Raw genomic sequence first — 22,472 nt, 5'->3', positions numbered from 1 at the left:
TGTAAGCTATTTTTGCCACGTTCTTTTTTAATGAATTTCGTCTTTCTTCACAAAAAGTTTGTTTAAGAACTTGTACCATGAACCAATGACTCAGTTGGGTCAGGTCTTCCCGCCAGACGACACAAACCCAAAACAAGTGTCAATGATTAATACTAACAAGCAACTAGGAAAAACTAGAGTACACTTAAGGAGACTAAATATTGAAAAAGAACTACATAGTGTAAGTACCTCAGAAGCAAATACCATCGCCTAAACGAAGGAGAATCACAGCACATTAACTGCAGAAGGAATTGTGAAAGAAAAGGCTAGGGAAGGTGAGCGGGCAGGCTGTACCACTGAAGAACCTCGTAGATTTTGTGGAAGGACGACACAGAACGATCATGTCTCAGCGTCAACTGACTTTTTCTGCGGACAATAAGGTTTGGATTAATGACACTTTTTTGTTTTAAAGATTAGACTTGGGTTTAATGGATGACTTAGGGACTCATAGAATGGATGGTATGTTGAACTAGGATGGCACTCACTTTGGCCTCTGCTGACAGTTCTTCCCTAAATATTAACCAGGACATATCATACACATCCATGGAAATGCACTATTCACTCAGACACCCAATCTGTGCCAGTAATGGTACACCAGAGAAAGGCTTGGACCTGACGAGTCTTAAAAAAAACAGAAAAGCCCCTACCTACAGTTTGTACCCTAATGCAGTATTTAATTTATTTTTGACGATTGGATGATCTTAGTGCCATATGTTGGTTGCAGTGATGAGTAATATAGAAATTTAGCTCTATATGAAAATTAGTTTTGGATTTGTAATTCTGTTTTGCAATGGCTCTATAGTGATTAGAGAATAGGTTAAACGTTATGGTGTGTGGAATATTTTATTGTACAATATTGAATAAGTGATGTTATGGAAGGCGATGAATAACAGGGATAAGGTAAGGTTACAAAATGTAAATACGTGAAATGCAAGTAAAAAATCAGCAGAACTTATGAAGATTTTAGCTAACCTCCATAGCAGGATAGATGTATCTAGATTTTCGATTTAGACGCCCGTGATTTTTCTTAAGAGTTGGATATTGAGGTAACATTGGAATAAGCCTCTCAGAATAAACTTCTTCCATGGTCATCTTGTAAAGGTTTGGAATAAACTTCGGCAGTCAGTGGAGTGGAAAGCAGACACCTTAGGATTTTAGAGTGCCTGGAGCTTTCAGACCTAACCACAGGCTTAAAGTCTGTCGTCAGTATCTTCATATCATCATAAGGTGGCTGTAATTGGTAATGATGTCACGTATCAACAAATCTGGGAAGAATCAGTTGGGCATGAAAAGGGCTAAAGACGTATTCACAAGGTATCTAGTATTGATTATTTAAGATTTTTGCATTCCAAAAACAGTATGATTTTGTGGTGAAAAGGAAAGGTTTGTGGGATTTTGAACATATTTTCATCATTTCCATTTCCTGGTAATTTCTAACTTACCATGGGTAAGTTGCAGTGGGATAGGCTAACTGAGGTGAGACTTAACCAAAATGCTCTGAAACATATTATCATTACCAAAGAAGGTATTGCCCTTTAATAAAACTCAGATTTTTTTTCATACGAGTTTGCCATTTTGTACAGTAGGGAGGTAGCACTAGGAACAGAAGAAATGCACTTTTTCACCTAAATAATTCAAGGAAAGGTTTAAGATTTCAGTTTACTTGTCTCTTGATATATTGCTGTTTGGGTCTTTTTCATCCCTTATTATGTGTCAAAAATGCCTCGGTAGCCTATTGGTCTTTTTCACTATGGCTTGGCCTGTATCATAATTCACATTTTCTCAAGGTCCATACTGTATTCCTTTTACCAAATGGTTGATTCAGTAGTTCACATTAGAAATCTTCACATTTATGGGTGATAGCAATCACTGTACAATGTACAACCTCAGCTTTTATAAAAGTTACTTCTTTCAATGTGGATGATAACAGCATGCCATACTTAACCATTAATCAAAATGCTGGGTGACTTACTTAAAGTTGTTCATAATTTTGGACAAAAGGAACTTAGTCTTCAAATTTTCTGTCTTCCATCATGAGTGAAATAAATGTAAAAATAAGGTATATGTACAGGAAAGTGAGCTAACCCATCATATATTTCCATAGTATTGTGCTAAGTTAACACATAGAGCCTACGTCTAAGATTGGCAAAAAGGTAGAGGAAGAGTTGGTTGAGCCTCTGACTCATATTCCCTAATGCCTTCTTACTGATGTTGAAAGATATGCATGTAAACATAAAGTGTATGCAGAAACAAGTGAGCAAAACTCACATGGCAGTGAGATTGCCCAAAAATGATGTGTGATTCCTCTGGCAGAGGTGGTTTGGGAAGAGGGTAGAGGGTTTGTCTCACAACCCGCATCACTAAATGACACATCACTGTATGTGGTTACTGTTTCCATAGATTTATGCACATTTATTAATAATGATATAAATCCCCAAAAAGGCCCAATGGGCCTTCTAGGTTAGGCTTGCTTCACTCCAATATATAAAGGGAACCAGCAGGAAATGTTAGAGAATGGGTCAGCTATGTGTAACAACTTAAGAACTCTTAGTGTCCCTGTTTTCCGTATTGACTTTGCCAAAAGTCTCACTTATTAAGCATCAAAAGATCTTAATCCCGTGTAAATGTCCCATATCCCAGCATTTCAAGATTTTCAGACAATTTTGGCACAGAATCTTTGACAAATATAGCATAGAAATTGACACAAAATTTTTTTTTCTCATACACCACCACTGATTAGTGTTCAGCATCTTATGAATTGTCGCAGAACCTCTTCTTGAGGAGCTTGTACACCTCCAGGATGTGCTACCTTCAGTAATAGGAAATTGATTGACTCCTTTGGAGTGAAAAGTTCCTTCTTATGATGCCTCTTTGCCAAATGTGACTTTTCACTTGCAATGGAACCCACGCAGGTATAGTAACACCCATACTTTTTTACACTAGCAGAATTACTCCCAGAGGATGGTAGTGTTTTAAGCACCAGTAGTGACAAGGAGACCAGCCATAAAGATGTCATAATATTCGTGGTTAATCAAAATGTCATTGAAAACAAACATTTGTATGATGAATCCCAGCATTTAAGAATATTTCTATAAAGTTCTGTTTTGTCTCATAATATATTTGACAAATTATGTGAAAAGTAGTATATATGCTTTCCATTTAAAGTAGCAACATTAACTTTTTGCATTGCAGATCTCTCTTGTGGACCGTAAATGCCTAGGGATCATACAGCATAACAAACAGGATAAGTCGCATCTTTTGGTCACCTCAGATGGAAATATGAAGTTACAACCTTCATGCAGGAGCAGGAAGAGGAAGAAGTGAGTAATTCATATAGAAGGAAGATGGTGATGGAAAGAAGTGCTACACTGTTAACAAAATTTAAAGAACTGCAATCTGTATGGTGCTTTGTTCAAAATATACTGCCATTGTAGTGATAGTGCAGTTTGCAGGAGTGGTTTAACCTAGCTAACATAGGTGCGATGTGGGAATAGAATAGAAGTGCAGTCATAGAAAGGAGATGGAGGTAAGTTTGGATAGGTAAAAGTATTAATCACAGGATGATTGCATGAGGTGGTATTTGCATGCATAAAAACAGCAAAAATGCTTTATCAGTGATAAGAATGTTATTAGATACTGTTTGTCAGGAACTAGATATGATGTAGGACAAGCCAGTGGAGCATATGTGTAATGGAATAGTTTAGGAGTGGTTCAGATGTGCTGTGAATTCAGTGCAGTGCTGTGAATTCCTGCAGTGCAGCAGGAAATGATTTATGACAAATCATTGTCCTTCTTTTGTTCTTGTGTAAGTCATCACCTAGTGAATAATAATGCCTTTGATTTTTCATTTAGTGATGAGAATTGTACTTCTGGGAGGTCAAAGCGTAAGGATGGAATTTTTGAAGACCCAGTACCCCTTTCCAAGAAAAACAAGACCTTTTCATCAGTGTCTGTTCAGACTGACGTGACTTGTTCTACTACTGTTATAACAGAAGCTCCATTACAATCTGAGAAAGTGTTTTCCACTGAAGACAAGGTCAGCAGTGTTTCACAGGCGGATAGAACCATTGACATGCTCACAAGTGGTAAGTAATAAATTTTTAAGAGCATTTTCTTCCTCTTTTAACAGCCTCTCATACTTTGCATGTCTATTTGTTTGTTTTTCTGCCCACTTTATCGTCCATGTGTAGATTACGACTTTTTTAGTGTACATATGATAATATTGGAAAAATTTAAAATGAATAGGATGTTGGTACAACCACTAGTTTGTGTCAATTGTATGAAAATACTGGGAATTGTCTTGGTGAACAGTGTGTTGATAACATGATATAGTAGTGTCTCTCCCTCCCCTTCTTCCATGTTTATTCCCTATTAACCTTGTGTTTTTGGTTGTTTTATGATCATTTTGTGGGACTTTAAGTGTATGGGTTCCTTATGAGGTAGTTACATCAAAGATAGAAACTGAAATGTAAAGACTGTAGTAAAAATTGAAGATACCTGTTTGAATCATGGGTTTTGCCAGCTTAGGAGTGGCTGTCAACCAGTCAAGGCCCCAACACTTTCCTTTATTCTGTCTTGTTAGCCTTGGTTGACTTTTGGTAGACAGTTCACTCCCAAGACTCAGTCCTATGGGAATGATAATATCTAGCTTATGGGAACTGTTTTCTCGTAGAACTAAGGTATTGAGAGCTATTCGTTAATGAATATCCCTCCTCATCACATTGGGCAGGATGACCATTGGCTCATGCTTGCAGCAGATTTGAATGAGATATTGCAGAAGTTGATGTGTGAGAGTGTGTGAAAGAAGAAAGGCGAGAGTAAATGTGAATAAAAGCAGGATTATTAGATTTAGCAGTGGAGAGAGAGAGAGAGAAAAAGATTAGTTGGGATGTAAGTTTGAATGGAGAGATTTGGAGGAAATGAAGTGTTTGAGGTACCCTGGATTGTACATGGTAGCAAATGGAACCATGGGAGCTGAAGTGAGTCACAGGGTGGGTGAGGGGCTGAAGGCCTCAGGAGCAATGAGGAATGTGTAGAAAGAGAGGTCACTATCTGAGAGGGTGAAGATGGGCATGCCTGAAAGTGTAGTAGTCCTGACGGTGTTGTATGAATGTGAAATGTGGGCTATAGATGGGGCTGTAGACAAGAATGTATGGAAGTGGGTGCAGGACTTGTGGTTTAATTATCTACAAGTAATTACGTATTCGTGCTGTATGGGGAGGGAATTTTACACTTGTGTGGCCTCAACATTCCCTGTCATACAACTTCTTTATGTATGTTCACTTAGTCATTTTATTACATTCAGCTACAGTTGTTACATTAAAAAGGGTACTGTACATCTCTTCTAACAAGTTTTTGCTTAATTTCATGCATTTTCCTCTAGTTGCTCTATCTCTAAATCTCTTAAAGAAGTGTTGATTTCTGTGTGATCAGGTCACCTTTCACTCTTTCTTCCAAGGCGGGCAAATTTAAAACCTCTAGTCTTTCCCTGTAACTCATCTCTCTTAATTGTGGTACCATCTTTGTTGACCTCATCTGGATTCTCTCGATTAGCTCTTTTTATTATCTCTTTGTAATGTACAAAGAGGAAGTCTAACACTGTAGAACCACATTTCTTGAACACTACTATAATACAGATTCAAGTATTTGTAAGCTGTGTGCAGTAACCATATCCTCAGTCATTCTTGTCCATTAAACCATCCTCTTATACTTTAAGCATATATTTTTATATTTTATCCTTTTTTACAAGCTCTTATTTAGTTTCATGTCATGTTCTGTGGTTGCTCTATCTCTGTATCCCTTGAAGAACTGTTCTCTGTCCACATCATTGGTCTGATTTAAAAATTCATAGGTTGTGCTGATATACCACATCGTTCCAATTCACTCTAATCCTTGAACGCCTTTCACCCTCCTGCATGTTCAGGCCCTGATCAATCAAAATCTTTTTCGCTCCATCCTTCCACCTCCAATTTGGTCTCCTACTTCTCGTTCCCTCCACCTCTGACACATATATCCTCTTTGTCAACCTTTCCTCACTCATTCTCTCCATGTGGCCAAACCATTTTAATACATCCTCTTCTGCTCTCTCAATCACACTGTTTTTATTACCGCACATCTCTCTTACCCTTTCATTACTTACTCGATCAAACTACCTCTTACCACATATTGTCCTCAAACATCTCATATCCAACACATTCACCCTCCTCTGCACAACCCTATCTATAGCCCATGCCTCACAACTACATTGTTGGAACCATTATTCCTTCAAACATATCCATTTTTGCTCTCCGAGATAAAGTTCTCGCCTTCCACACATTCTTCAATGCTCCCAGAACCTTCGCCCCCTCCCCGACCCTGTGACTCTCTTCCACTTCCAAGGTTCCATCCACTACCAAATCCACTCCCAGATATCTAAAACACTTCACTTCTTCCAGGTTTTCTCCACTCAAACTTCCCTCCCAATTTACTTGTTGCTCAACCCTACTGAACCTAATTACCTTGCTCTTATTCACATTTACTCTCAGCTTTCTTCTTTCACACACCCCACTGAACTCAGTCACCAACTTCTGCAGTTTCTCACCCAAATCAACCACCAGTGTTGTATCATCAGCGAACAATAACTGACTCACTTCACTGGGTGATAGCAGACTGCATACTTGCCCCTCTTTCCAAAACTCTTGCATTCATCTCCCTAACAACCCCATCCATAACCCCATCCTCAAACATCTCATTTCCAACACATCCACCCTCCTCTGCACAACCCTATCTATATGTATATGTATATATATCAGAAAAGTACTTGTAATGGTGATTGTATTTTTTTCATAGTTATTTTCATTTAGAAATGTTTTCCTCCATATGGTTATCACTCCTATCTTTATCTTGCGGTTGGGTACTCTCTTTGATTCTATTGTTGTGTCTTCACTAGCCACATCCTCAGATTCAAGCTCTGTGTGGCTTGTCTCTGTATCCATTAGTCATGAGAATCAGGTACACAAGCTCTGTAGCATTAATCACATGCATCCTCAGTGCTAAAGGGAAATGTACTTCAGCACTCACAAAATTGCATTGTACTGGGCACTTAGTGATTCATATTTCATACATAATTAGTGTACATTCATAATTTGTTATAGATATGCATGTAGTTGGTATGCAGCCAACTACCCACCTGGATATCAGGAGGGTTAGTGACAGCTGCATAGTGAGCCAGCACTTCAGTAGTTTTTAAGTTGCATTCTTCTGACCCAGGTAGCTGTATTTTCTGTCTGCCTCACCCACATGTGGAATACTGGCAATTTGTCTAGAAACATACAATCTCTCCTTGTCTTACATAACACTTGACAATAGTTAACTCACACAGCTCATTCTTTGTAACTCTAGATTTTCCTGTAGTGAGCACCCTGTGCTTGCCCTTCCTTTTGGCAAAGTGATAGGAGCAATAGATAGAGGTAGGAACATTTAGGTAGGTGAATTAGGTAGAAGTAGTAGGAGCCTCTGCAAACACTGCACTTGAATTAACCTTTGCCAGTGGCCTTTTAATGGGTGAAGCACTAAAGGCTAAGAAGCAGCACTGGAGTTCACTAGTTATGGAGACTCTATTGTCATGGCCACTCCCAAGAGGGAGTTCCAGAAGGAAACAGGCATCAGAGATGTAGATTGATAAATTATTTTGTAACCACTGCACATGCAATTAACATTTATGTGAATTCTAAACAAAGTTTAATGTATATGGCTTATATTTTAGATATTGCTCCACCTGAATATTGGGAAGGTTTGGCAGAAAAGAGACGTGAGGCACTGGAGGAAACATTAGATGAGAATCATAGACTACATGAAGAAAATAGAACTCTTCGTCAAGAGATAACAGAATTGAGCAAAGAAAATAAGTTGTTGGAAGAAATGGTTGAGCAAGCAAAAGATTTGGCAGTATTAGTTGAGGTAAGTTTATTTTCATTCTCCAGGAAAAAATACTTTTATGTATTCATAGAAAGCATTATACATGATAGCCAGAGACTGAGTGTGAACGAATGTGGCCTCTGTTGTCTTTTTCTAGCGCTACCTCGCGCACTTGCGGGGGAGGGGGTTGTCATTTCATGTGTGGTAGGGTGGCGATGGGAATGAATAAAGGCAGCAAGTATGAATTATGTACATGTGTATATATGTATGTGTCTGTGTATGTATATTTATGTATACTTTGAAATGTATAGGTATGTATGTGGACGTGTATGTATATACATGTGTATGTAGGTGGGTTGGGCTATTCTTTCGCCTGTTTCTTTGCGCTACCTCGCTAACGTGGGAGACAGCGACAAAGTATAATGAATAGAAAGAATTCTACCTCCGTATTCTCTGCATGTTGCAGAAGGCATCTAAAAGGGTGGGAGTGATGGGATGGAAAAAAAAGACTTGTATTCATTTGCAAAAGAGGAAACTGAAGGAACCATGCAGAGACTGCTCATCATCCTCGAAGGCTCAGGCTAGGGTGTATAAATGTGTACGGATGTACTCATGATTAGAAGAGAGGAAAGATGAAAGAAACCTGGATGTTTTGGCTTCAGTGAAACAAACTTAAAGGATAAAAGGGAAGAATGGTTTGGAAATGTCGACAGTATAAAGTCGGGTTGGTGAGAGGACAAGAGCTAAGGAAGGAGTAGCACTATTCCTGAAACAGTTAAGGGACTGTGTGATAGTATGTAAGGAAGTAAATTCTAGATTGATATGGGTAGAACTGAAAGTGGATGGTGAGAGATGGGTTATTGTCACTACTTATGCACCTGCTGTGAGAAGAATAATGAAGAGAGGCAAGTGTTTTGGGAGCAGCTGAAAGTGTGAGCAGTTTTGATGTATGACTGGGTGTAGTTGATGGGTGATAAGCAGATAAGCAATGTGGCAGTTAAGGGTATTATTAGGGCACATGGGGCATTCATAGTTATGAATGGAAATGGGGAAGAGCTTGTGAAGTGTGCAGCAAAAGGACTGGTGATTAGGAGTACCTGGTTTAAAGAGGAATATACACAAGTATGCGTATGGGAGTTGGAGAGATGGTCAGATGACAATATTAGATTACACATTAATTGATAGGTGTGTAAAAGAAAGACTCTTGGATGTAAAGGTGCTCAGAAGGGCAACAGGTGGGATGTCTGATTACTATCTTGTGGATGCAAGGGTGAAGATCTGTTTAGGTTTTCGGAAAAGAGGAGACAGTGTCAGGGAAAAAAGAAGGGTGAGAGTAAGAGAGCTTTGAAAAGATACTTATGTGAAGAAATACTAGGAGAGATTGAGTGTAGAATAGCACATGGTGAGAGTAAATAAAATGAGAGGAGTGGATGAGGAATGGGAAATATTTAGGGGAGAAATGATGGGGTGACTGTATTGTTGACTGGTTGGTAAGGTTATTTAATGTATGTATGATTCATGGTGAGGTGCCTGAGGATTGGCGGAATGCTTGCATAGTGCCATTGTACAAAGGCAAAGGGATAAGAGTGAGTGCTCAAATTACAGAGGTATAAGTTTGTTAAGTATTCCTGGTAAATTATATGGGAGGGTATTGATTGAGAGGGTGAAGGCATGTACAGAGCATCAGATTGGGGAAGAGCAGTGTGGTTTCAGAAGTGATAGAGGATGTGTGGATCAGGTGTTTGCTTTGAAGAATGTATGTGAGAAATACTTAGAAAAACAAATGGATTTGTATGTAGCATTTATGGATCTGGAGAAGGCATATGCTAGAGTTGATAGAGATGCTCATGTGGAAGGTTTTAAGAATATATGGTGTGGGAGGCAAGTTGTTAGAAGCAGTGGAAAGTTTTTATCGAGGATGTAAGGCCTGTGTTCGTGTAGGAAGAGAGGAAAGTGATTGGTTCTCAGTGAATGTAGGTTTGCGGGAGGGGTGTGTGATGTCTCCATGGTTGTTTAATTTGTTTATGGGTGGGGTTGTTAGGGAGGTGAATGCAAGAGTTTTGGAAAGAGGGGCAAGTATGCAGTGTGTTGTGGATGAGAGAGCTTGGGAAGTGAGTCAGTTGTTCGCTGATGATACAGCGCTGGTGGCTGATTCATGTAAGAAACTGCAGAAGCTGGTGACTGAGTTTGGTAAAGTGTGTGAAAGAAGAAAGTTAAGAGTGAATGTGAATAAGAGCAAGGTTATTAGGTACAGTAGGGTTGAGGGTCAAGTCAATTGGGAGGTAAGTTTGAATGGAGAAAAACTGGAGGAAGTAAAGTGTTTTAGATATCTGGGAGTGGATCTGGCAGCGGATGGAACCATGGAAGCGGAAGTGAGTCATAGGGTGGGGGAGGGGGCGAAAATTCTGGGAGCCTTGAAGAATGTTTGGAAGTCGAGAACATTATCTCGGAAAGCAAAAATGGGTATGTTTGAAGGAATAGTGGTTCCAACAATATTGTATGGTTGCGATGCATGGGCTATGGATAGAGTTGTGCGCAGGAGGGTGGATGTGCTGGAAATGAGATGTTTGAGGACAATATGTGGTGTGAGGTGGTTTGATCGAGTAAGTAATGTAAGGGTAAGAGAGATGTGTGGAAATAAAAAGAGTGTGGTTGAGAGAGCAGAAGAGGGTGTTTTGAAATGGTTTGGTTACATGGAGAGAATGAGTGAAGAAAGATTGACCAAGAGGATATATGTGTCAGAGGTGGAGGGAACGAGGAGAAGTGGGAGACCAAATTGGAGGTGGAAAGATGGAGTGAAAAAGATTTTGAGTGATCGGGGCCTGAACATGCAGGAGGGTGAAAGGAATAGAGTGAATTGGAACGATGTGGTATACCGGGGTTGATGTGCTGTCAATGGATTGAACCAGGGCATGTGAAGCGTCTGGGGTAAACCATGGAAAGTGTGTGGGGCCTGGATGTGGAAAGGGAGCTGTGGTTTCGGTACATTATTACATGGCAACTAGAGACTGAGTGTGAACGAATGGGGCCTTTGGTGTCTTTTCCTAGCGCTACCTCGCACACATGAGGGGGGAGGGGGTTGTTATTCCATGTGTGGCGAGGTGGCGATGGGAACAAATAGAGGCAGACAGTATGAATTACGTACATGTGTATATATGTATATGTCTGTGTGTGTATATATATGTGTACATTGAGATGTATAGGTATGTATATTTGCATGTGTGGACGAGTATGTATATACATGTGTATGTGGGTGGGTTGGGCCATTCTTTCGTCTGTTTCCTTGCGTTACCTCGCTAATGCGGGAGACAGCGACAAAGCAAAAAAAAAAAAAAAATGTGGCATGCAAAAGGTGAGAGGTAGGCAGATTAGAACCGGTAGTGAGTGGTGGGATGAAGAAGTGAAGTTGCTAGTGAAAAAGAAAAGAGATGCATTTGGTCATTACTTACAGGAAAGGAGTACAAATGATTTGGAGATGTCTTAAGAAAAAGCGGCAGGAGGTCAGGAGGAAAGTGTAGGGGGTGAAAAAGAAGGCAAATGAGAGTTAGGGTGAGCGAGTATCAGTAAACTTTAGGGGAATAAGGAGGAAATAATGTGTGAAAGACAGAACAATTGGGAGCATCACTGGAGTCAAAAGGTAAAGTGATTACACTTAGTGATGAAGTGAAGAGATGTAGTGAGTATTTTGAAGGATTGTTAAATGTGTTTGATGATTGAGTGGAAGATGTAGAGTGCTTTGGCCAAGGTTGATAATTGAATGGCTGATGTAGAATGCTTTGGCCAAGGTGGTGTACAAAGTGAGAGAGTCAAGGAGAGCGGCTTGGTGAAGAGAGAAGAGGTGGTGAAAGCCTTGCATAAGATGATACGCGGCAAAGTGAATTTATTGATAAAGTGGGTTATTGTGTTGTTGATTGGTTGGTTATGATATTTAATGTATGTATGGATCATGACGAGATGCCTGAAGATTGGTTGAATGCATATGTTGTGCCTTTTTCATAAAGACAAGAAGAATAATGGTTAGTTTTCAGACTACAAAGGTATAAGTTTGTTGAGTGTACCAAGTATGATGTATATTTTTTTTATTATTTTTATACTTGATTGCAGTTTCTTGTATTAACAAGGTAGCACTGGAAAACAGGTGAAGAAACATCCACTCACTTACCCATATATCTTTCTCTTCTTTCAAACTATTCGCCATTTCCCGCGTTAGCGAGGTAGCGTTAAGAACAGAGGACTGGGCCTTTGAGGGAATATCCTCACCTGGCCCCTTTTTCTGTTCCTTCTTTTGGAAAATCAAAAAAAAAACGAGAGGGGAGGATTTCCAGCCCCCCACTCCCTCCCCTTTTAGTCGCCCCCACAACGTTCAGGGAATACGGGAGACCAAATTGGAAGTCAAAGGATGGAGTGAAAAAGATTTTGAGCGATCGGGGCCTGAACATACAAGAAGGTGAGAGGCATGTAAAGAATATAGTGAACTGAAATGATGAGGTGTACTGGGGTCGACATGCTGTCGATGGACTGAACCAGGGCATGTGAAATGTCTGGTTTAAACCATGGAAAGGTCTGTGGGGCCTGGATATGGATAGGGAGCAGTGGTTTTGATGTATTACACATGACAGCTAAATACTGAGTGTGGAAGAATGTGGCCTTTTTTGTCTGTTTTCCGGCGCTACCTCACTGAAGCAGTGGGTAGCAATGCTGTTTCCTGTCGGGTAGGGTAGCGCCAGGAATGGATGAAGGCAAGCAAGTATGAATATGTACATGTTGATATGTATATATCCCTGGGGATAGGGGAGAAAGAATACTTCTCACGCATCCCCTGCATGTCGTAGGAGGCGACTAAAAGGGAAGGGAGCGGGGGGATGGAAATTCTCCCCTCTCGTTTTTAATTTTCCAAAAGAAGGAACAGAGAAGGGGGTCAAGTGAGGATATTCCCTCAAAGGCTCAGTCCTCTCTTCTTAATGCTACCTCGCTAACGCGGGAAACGGCGAATAGTATGAAAAAAAAATGTGCATGTCTGAGCATTTATATATGTTTGTATATGAGTAGATGGGCCATTCTTCGTCTGTTTCCTGGGTCTACCTTGCTGATGTGGGAAACAGTGATCAAGTATAATAAATAGAATATTTATTGTTCTGGGAGCGTTGAAGAATGTGTGGAAGTCGAGAACATTATCTCGGAAAGCAAAAATGGGTATGTTTGAAGGAATAGTGGTTCCAACAATGTTATATGGTTGCAAGGCGTGGGCTATAGATAGAGTTGTGCAGAGGAGGGTGGATGTGTTAGAAATGAGATGTTTGAGGACAATATGTGGTGTGAGGTGGTTTGATCGAGTAAGTAATAATAGGGTAAGAGAGATGTGTGGTAATAAAAAGAGTGTGGTTGAGAGAGCAGAAGAGGGTGTTTTGAAATGGTTTGGTCACATGGAGAGAATGAGTGAGGAAAGATTGACCAAGAGGATATATGTGTTGGAGGTGGAGGGAACGAGGAGAAGTGGGAGACCAAATTGGAGGTGGAAAGATGGTGTGAAAAAGATTTTGAGTGATCGGGGCCTGAACATGCAGGAGGGTGAAAGGCATGCAAGGAATAGAGGGAATTGGAAGGATGTGGTATACCGGGGTCGACGTGCTGTCAATGGCTTGAACCAGGGCATGTGAAGCGTCTGGGGTAAACCATGGAAAGTTCTGTGGGGCCTGGATGTGGAAAAGGAGTTGTGGTTTCTGTGCATTATTACATGACAGCTAGAGATTGAGTGTGAACGAATGTGGCCTTTGCTGTCTTTTCCTAGCGCTACCTTGCGCACATGAGGGGGGGGAGGGGTTGTTATTTCATGTGTGGCAGGGTAGCGATGGGAATGAATAAAGGCAGACTATGAATTATGTACATGTGTATGTCTGTGTGTGTATATATATATACGTTGAAATGTATAGGTATGTATATTTGCGTGTGTGGATGTGTATGTATATACAAGTGTATGTGGGTGGGTTGGGCCATTCTTTTGTCTGTTTCCTTGCGCTACCTCGCTAATGTGGGAGACAGCGACAAAGCAAAATGAATAGATAGATATAAATACATATACATCCACATACATATATATATATCCATGTATATATTCATACTTGCTTGCCTTTATCCATTCCTGGCACTACTTCACCCTACAGGAAATGGCATTTCTATCCCCTGCATCATTGGGGTAGCGTCAGGAAACAGTCAATGAAAGGCCACATCCACTTTTATCCATACACAATCTGTCATATGTGGTGCATTGAAGCCGCAGCTCCCCATCCACATCTAGGCTCCACAGACCTTTCCATGTTTTACCCCAGACAATTCACATGTTCTGGTTCAGTCCATTGACAGCACGTTGATCCCGGTAAGCCACATCGTTCCAATTTACTTTATTCTGCGCATGACTTTCGCCCTCCTGCACATTCATGCCCTGATCGCTCAAAATCTTTTACAATTTGGTCTCCTGCTTCCCCTTGTTCCCTCTGCTTCTGATGACACACATACCCTTTTTGTCAACCTTTTCTTACTCACTCTCCCCATATGTCCAAACCCTTTCAACACACCCTCTTAAGCTTTCTCAACTTCACTTTACATTTTCACATATCTAATATCATTTCATTACTTAAACAAACCAGCTCATTTCCATGCCCACCCTCCTCTGTGCAACCTTATCTAGAGCCCATGCCTCAACCAAATAGTTGGAACTACTGTCCTTTCAAGTATACCCATTTTTACTTTCCAAGATAATGTTTTCTCTCCACACATTCTTCGCCCCCTTCCCCACCCTATGACGTATTTCCACTTCCATGGTTCCATTCACTGCCAGATCCACTCCCAGGCATCTAAAACACTTTGCTTCCTCCAGTTTTTCTCCATTCAAACTTACATCCCAACTAACTTGACCCTCAATCCTGCTGAACCTAATAACCTTGCTTTTATTCACATTTACTCTCTCAATTTTGTCCTTTAATCCTATCTTCCAAACTCAGTCACCAACTTCTGCAGCTTGTCACTCAAATCAGCTACCACTGCTTTATCATCAGGGAACAACAACTGACTCACTTCCAAAGCCCTATCATCCCCAACAGACTGCATACTCACCCCTCTCATCAAAACTCTTGCATTTACCTCTCTAAACACCCCATCCATAAACAAATTTAACAACATTGGTGAATATCACACACCCCTACCACAGTCTGACTTTCACTGGGAACCAATCATTCTCTTTTCTTCCTACTTGTACACATGTCTTACACCCTTGATAAAAACTTCCCACTGCTTCTAGCAGCTTACCTCCCACACCATATATTCTTAATACCTTCTGCAAAGCATCTCTATCATTCCTATCATATGCCTTCTCCACCACTTAATACCCTTTGTAATCTGCCCACCTCCCCAACCTTCTCATGCCACATACCATCACTGCTTCCCTGATACATGCCATTCCTCACCCACTCCCCTCACTTCATTTGTTCTCCCCTTTTGACATTCTACACCCAATCTCTCCTGGTATTTCTTCATGCAAGTCTCCTTTCCAAAGTCAATCACTCTCTCATTACTCTCTTCTCCCCAACATTGTCTAGTCTTTTTTTGGAAACCTCTACAAATCTCACCTTTGCTTCCCCAAGATAGTGGTCAGACAGATATCTCACCAACTGCCCCTCTCAGCACATTTACATCCAAAAGTCTCTCATTTACCCGCCTATCTATTCATTTTTATTTAGTATACTTTGTCGCTGTCTCCCACATTAGCAAGGTTGCTCAAGGAAACAGACGAAAGAATGGCCCAACCAACCCACATACACATGCATTTACATACACATGCCTCTAAATTTCATCGTATACATACACATGTACATATTCATACTTGCTGCTTTCATCCATTCCCATCGCCACCCCGCCACACGTGAAATGGCACCCCCCCTCCCCCGTGCACGCACAAGGTAGTGCTAGGAAAAGACAACAAAGGCCACATTCGCTCACACTCAGTCTCTAGCCGTCATGTGTAATGCACTGAAACCACAGCTTCCTTTCCACATCCAGGCCCCACACACTTGTTTTTCATGTGTGGCAGGGTGGCGACGAGAATGGATGAAAGCAGCAAGTATGAATATGTACATGTGTATGTATATGTATGTATACATTGAAATGAATTTTATCCCTGGGGATAGGGGAGAAAGAATACTTCCCACGTATTCAGTGCGTGTCGTAGAAGGCGACTAAAAGGAGAGGGAGCGGGGGGCTGGAAATCCTCTCTCTTGTTTTTTTTTTTTTTTTTTTTTTTTTTTTTTTTTTTTTTTTCCCCAGAGAAGGGGGCCAGGTGAGGATATTCCCTCAGAGGCCCAGTCCTTTGTTCTTAATGCTACCTTGCTAACGTGGGAAATGGCAAATAGTTTGAAAGAAAAGAAACATTGAAATGTATAGTTAGGTATATGTGCGTGTGTGGGCGTTTATGTATATACATGTGTATGTGGGTGGGTTGAGCCATTCTTTCATCTGTTTCCTTGTGCATCCTCACTAATGCAGGATACAGTGACTAAGTATAATAAAATGAATAAATGTTTATATGTACATGTATGTATTCATATTATTATTTATTATACTTAATCGCTGTGTCCCCCGTCAGCTAGGTAGCACAAGGAAACAGATGAAGAATGGCCCAACCACTCATATACACATACATATATACATAAACTCCCATACATGCACATATCCATTTATTCACTTGTACATATTCATACTTGCTGCCTTCATCCATTCCCATTTTTTTTCTTGTTTGATTGTTTGAGGCAAATAGCCATGAATGTTGTCATTATTTCTTTGTGCATTATTCCATATATCTGATACTGCATTTTTTCAGTCCCTTACAGGTGAGGAAGAATGTAGTGATCATGAAGATAAAACAGCAAAAGAGTAAATCCTGAGAAAAGGTTGGAGTAAGACCTTAAACTCTTTGTATGGTACCCACAGCAGCTGAAGGTTTTCATGCTGAAAGGTAGAGCATCAGAACATTTAAGCTACATTTTTGTCAGTCACTAAGAAGCTGTATTAGTTTTAACATTTTGAAGTGTGGAGTTTTACTTTTGAAAGAAAAAGATATATTTTTGTGGCAACTATCAAACACTGTCTAATTTTTATTAGTTATTGCATTGCAAGTTTATTTGGTACAAATATTCCAGTTTGAATTTTACATATGCTCTCTTGAAGAGTGGTTATGAAGCCAAAGACTTTATCTTGATGAGTATTTCTCTTAACAATATGACGAGGCTTTTTTAATAAATTTTAAGTGATTTTTTTTATCTGACCTTTATATTTTCTTGAAGGCTGAGGCTTGGGTGTCTCTTCATGGATGTAAATAAGATGAAAAGAAGGGAGAAGTAGGGGTTATGTTTGATGAGAACTTAGGTGCTCTGGCTCTGAGTGAAACCAAGTTGAAGAGAAATGCTCAGGATGTAAAGTTCGGGGTTAGTGTGAGGACGAGAACAATGATGGAGATGGCACTTATGATGAAGGAGGAGCTGTGGGACTGTGTCACATAATGGAAGGAAGTGATAAGAAAATTGTTGTGGGTAAGAATGTAATCTGGGTAATTGTCGATGCTTTTGTACCTGGCAGTGAGAGAAGTAAAGGAAAGGTGTGATTTTTGAGGGACCTGAGGCAGTGCTTTGGCAGTTTTGATGCTTAGGGTCAAGTCTTTATACTAAGGGATCTGGATGCAATGTGGGTGATGAGGCAGTTGATATAATTGTGGTGCACAGGGTAACAGATGCATATGAAATGGGGAACAACTTACTGAGTTGTGTACTGTAAAAGAATAGGTGATTGGGAATACTTGGCTTAAAATTTGTTAGTGAATGGGTTTGGGGGTCAACAGGCATTATTGAATTACGTGCTGATTGGCAGATGTGTGGAGAGGTTATTGGGCATGAACTTGCTGAGTCGGGTAGCAGGATGTGGAGGCAAGTGAAAAAATTTAGTTTTTTAGGAAGATTGACATGAGGGTAAGAAGTGGTGGAAATGAATGAGCTTGTAAATGAAACCTGTGTGTACAAAACCCAAGGGATATTGAAAGAAGAGTGACATAGGGTTAGAGTAAATGAAATTAAGGAGGTGGACAAGAAGTGAAGGTGTTAATGGAGGCAGTGTACACATGCAGATGAAGCGTGTGGTATGCAGAAGATGGGATATGGGCTTACGAGGAAGGACACAATAGTGAGTTTTTCGTTGAGGTTAATTTGCTGATGAAAGAGAAAAGGATGGTGGACAGATGATACCCACAAGGGAGGGGTGCAAGTGAGTGTAAAGTGCGGAAGAGAAAAGCACAGGAGCTGAAAAAAGGGTAAAAGAGAGAAGTTGAGAGCATTAATGACTTAAGGAAGAATTAGAAAATGTTTTGGAAGTGGTGTATGGCACCCACAGAGGAGTGTTAGGTTAAGAGAGGCATAGGAGCAGATGAAGAGGGAAAGTAAGAGTTATGTTAGAATACTGACAAATTAAGGAAGAATTAGAAAATGTTTTAAATGAAGGTGAGTAGTCTGACAAGAACTTGAGAACAATGATGAGGGGAGCAGATGGGGATGTGGTAACAGGTGAAAAATAGATGATGAGTATTTTAACGGACAGTTCAGCACATTAGCTGATAGGGTGTTGAAAGTGGTATGTTTGGGACAAAGTGGCATGAGGAGTGTTATGGTGAATGGTTTGATAAAAGCCTTGCATAGGATGAAGTGTCAGGAGTGAATGGAGTTGCAATAATCCCAAGAAAATGGGCAAGTGTTGTTGAATGGTTAATCAAAATTTTCAGTGTATAGCCCAAAGACTGACAGAATGCATGTTTATAGCCCTTATATAAAGACAGGGGGACAAAAGTGATTGCTAAAATTAGAGGTATAAGTCTAATTAGTTATCCCTGGGGATAAGGGAAAAAGAATACTGCCCACATATTCCCTGTGCATTACAAAAGAAGGAGTAGAGCAAGGAGCCAAGCGGGGATATTTTCCTCTAGGGCTCAGTCACCTATTCTTGTTGCTACTTTGCACATGTGGAAAATGGTAAGCGTCTATGAAAAATATCTACGTAGTATACTTGGTAAGGTGTTTGTGAGTGGTAACTGAAAGGATGTTGACCTGAACAGAGCATCTAATTGGGGAAGAGCATTATGGCCTGTGGAGTGATATGTGGATCAGGTGATTGCTTTAAAAAATTTGTCTGGGACATTTGGATAGGGTTTCATATGTGGCCTTTATGGACCTGGAGATAGGTATTACTGACAGATATGCCTTGTGGAAGGTATTACAACTATCTACAGCTTTAATGCCCATTACCTTCAGGAATTTCCTCAAAGGATGACCATGGCAAAAGTCTCCATAACTGGTGAACTCCAGTGCTGCTTCTTACCCTTGTAGTGCCTTACCCTTAGTAGGTCTCTGGCAGAAGCAACTCTAGCATAGTGTTTCCAAAGGCTCCAACTTAATGTTCCTACTGACTACTACTACTTAATGTTTGAAGCTATTGCTACTACCTAATTCTTCTACCTAAATGTTCCTACCTAGTCCAGTGTTCTTACCTACCCCTTCTAGCTACTGCTCAAACCATTTTGCCAAAAGGCAAGGCTAGTGCTTAGTGCTAACCACAGGGAAATTTAGGTACGAAGAATGAGTTGCGTGCACATTGTTATGTGACAAGGCGAAATTGTGTTATCGTGGACAAGATGACAACTGTCTACATGTGGGTAAGTCAGAAAGAAAAAACAGTTACCTAGGTCTGAGGAGTGCAACCTGCCAACCAGTGAAGTGCTGGCTTACTACATTGTCATCACTAACCCATCCAATGCCAAGGCTGGTAGTACTGGTAATATACCTCACTGGTCAGTGGCTGCCTACCAGCTCCTACATGCTTCTATCTACCTACCCACTATGGCAGTTTAATCTGTTCATTGAGAATGTGATGAAGGGGGTATATGATTCATGATACAGTATACTAAGGGTAGGGGAGGCCTGGGAAAGAGTCAGTTGCTCTTTGCGGATGACACTGCTCTGGGGGTACTTTTCAGAGAAAATTCAAAAGTTGGTGTCTGAGTTTTAATGTGTGAAAGGAGGGCACTAAGTTAATGTTAAACTGCAATAATGTCCAAGATAGAGGGCAAGTCAGGATTGTTTGAGATGGGAGGAAATGAAATGCTTTAGATTCCTGGAAGCAAACAGTGCAGCAGATGGAACCATGGGGTTGGAAGTGAATCATGGTGGGAGAGGGGATGCAAAAAAAGAAAATAGAGATAGAATGGTGTATGATACGGCAAAGATGAGTATATTTAAAGGTATGGTAGTCCTGACAGTATGTGGATGTGTCTTGGGGATTGAACACAAGAAAAGAGGGTGAAAGTGTTGGAAACGAGAAGACTAAGAAAAACGTGATATGTGGAAGTTTTATTATGTAAGGAATGACAGATTGAGATGTGGTAGTCAGCAAAGTGTGCTTAAGAGAATTGAATATGTGTGCTGAAACAGTAATCATATGTAAAGGATAAGCAAAAATGACTAAGAGAATCTGTGTTAGAAGTAGAATGAGTAAGGGAGTAGGGAGACCAAGAGGATGAGATACCTACCTACCTCGTCTTGGGTGCATTGAGGAGGGTTTAGAAAGAGATGTCACTGTCTGTGAAGGCAAAGATGAGTATGTATGATGACAGTTGTGACAATGGTTCTGTATGGGTATGTAATAGGCCCTAAATGCAAAAGAATGTTGTAATGGGAATAAAGTGTCTGAGAACAATATGTGGTTTAATTACCTGCTTATACTGTGCAGGGATGGAGTTCCATGAACATTCTTTATCATACAATGTAAATTTGTGTAAGTTGTATGCATTAAGCATGTCCTAAGTTCATATTCCATTCATCCATCATTCTTATACCTTAGAAGTACTTCTCTTTTTTAACATGTTTCTGACAATTTCATTTTATACTTTCTGTTTCTACATCTCTCAAAGAACTGTTCATTTTCTAAATCATCGGTTTGTTTTAGAAAGTTAAAGATAATGATCAGTTCGCCCTTGACTTTTGTAAGGTGGGTAAATTGAAAGCCTCTAAGCCTTTCCTTGTAACTCAGGTCTCTTAATTCTGTGAACATCTATATTGTTCTCCTCTGCACCTTCTATATTATATCTTTGTGGTTCTTTAGGTGCAGTGACTGAACCAGAGAATACATTCTAGTTTTGGCCTTTTGTAGGATATGAAGAGCTTGCTAAAATTTCCTTATCCATATACTTGAAAGCTATTCTAATATTTGCCAGCACACAGTGTTCCTCCTTAACTATTCTGATGTGGGACTTTTGCAACAAGTTAGGGACAATGTCACCACCCAAGTCCATCTCGAACAGTATTTTGAAGTTTATATCCTGCTAGATAATAATCATTTTGAGGCCTTGTCTCATTCTTATTACTTTACATTTGTTTGGGTTTAATTTCATTGACCATATATCCGACCAACTTTGGAATCTGTTTATGTCCTCTTACAAGTTGATGCAATCCTCCTTACTTTCAACTTCCCTCATGACCTTTGTATCATCTGTAAACATATTCAGGTAGGAGTCCGTACATTGTGGTAAGTTATTTATTTAGGCCAAGAAGAGTTATGGTTCCAGAACAGAACCCTGTTGTGTAATTATCTATTTGTGCTGTATTGGGAGGGAGTTTTACTTTTGTGAGGTCCATAACTGGAACATTCTCTACTTTCAAACAACCTTTTAAACTTATGTATACTGTTTGCAGTAACCATGCTCTCAGTTAGTTTACTTAATTTATTTAGTACTTGTACTATAAAAGCCCTTCTCTACATCTTTTTTTAACAAGTTTCTTGAGCAGCACTTATATTAAGTCCTTATTTGCTCTATTCCTACATCTCATGAGCAATGTTCACTTTGTCATGATGTTTTATAAACTTAATGGTTGTGATAAGGTTGCTCTTCACTTTTCTCCTCCGAGGCAGGAAAATTTAAACTCTCTAGCCTTTCCCTGTAACTTGGCTCTTATTTCTGGTACCATCTTTATTATTTTCCTCTGAACCTTATCTATAAGCCCTGTGCTTTTTTAGGAGTGGTGACCAAACTAGAGAAGTCTTATATAGGATATGAACAGCTGATTAAAAAAAATCATCCTTAGAAATGAAAGCTATTCTAATATTTTCCTGGAGACTTCGTCGTCTTTAATATTCTCCTCTTGTGGGACTAGTGCCTGGTTAAGGATAATGTTAACTCCCAAGTTCCTTTTACACAGAATCCTGAAACTTATTTCCTGCTGGATAATCATATTAAGGCTTTCTTCCATTCTGGTCCATCCTCATTACATTTGCTTGGGTTGAATATCATCTACTATGAATCAGATCAACTTTGGAGTCTGTGTAAGTCTTCATGTAAGTACATGCAATCCTGCTTGCTTTTCATTTCACTCAAGACGTGTGTATCATCTGCAGACACATTCAGGCAGGAGTCCATTACCTTCTGCCAAGTCATTCACATAGATCAAGAACAGTAT

The 22,472-nt window shown here is 40.0% G+C and overlaps 1 protein-coding gene across 1 annotated transcript; it reads left to right on the top strand.

Moving 5' to 3' along the window:
* Window positions 1-105: 105 nt before the first annotated feature.
* On the top strand, window positions 106-17,241 carry geminin (geminin DNA replication inhibitor). Its single transcript, XM_071686576.1, has 5 exons — window positions 106-419; window positions 3,232-3,359; window positions 3,892-4,124; window positions 7,784-7,977; window positions 16,805-17,241. Exons 1-5 carry the CDS (start codon window positions 381-383, stop codon window positions 16,859-16,861), a joined length of 651 nt encoding a protein of 216 aa, XP_071542677.1. The 5' UTR covers window positions 106-380; the 3' UTR covers window positions 16,862-17,241.
* The last annotated feature ends 5,231 nt before the right edge of the window (window positions 17,242-22,472 follow it).

This window comes from Panulirus ornatus, chromosome 42 (genome assembly GCF_036320965.1).
Source record: "Panulirus ornatus isolate Po-2019 chromosome 42, ASM3632096v1, whole genome shotgun sequence".
Classification (NCBI taxonomy): domain Eukaryota; kingdom Metazoa; phylum Arthropoda; class Malacostraca; order Decapoda; family Palinuridae; genus Panulirus; species Panulirus ornatus.
The sequence above is the reverse complement of the archived record's forward strand: the minus strand, read 5'-3'. Positions and strand labels throughout refer to the sequence as shown.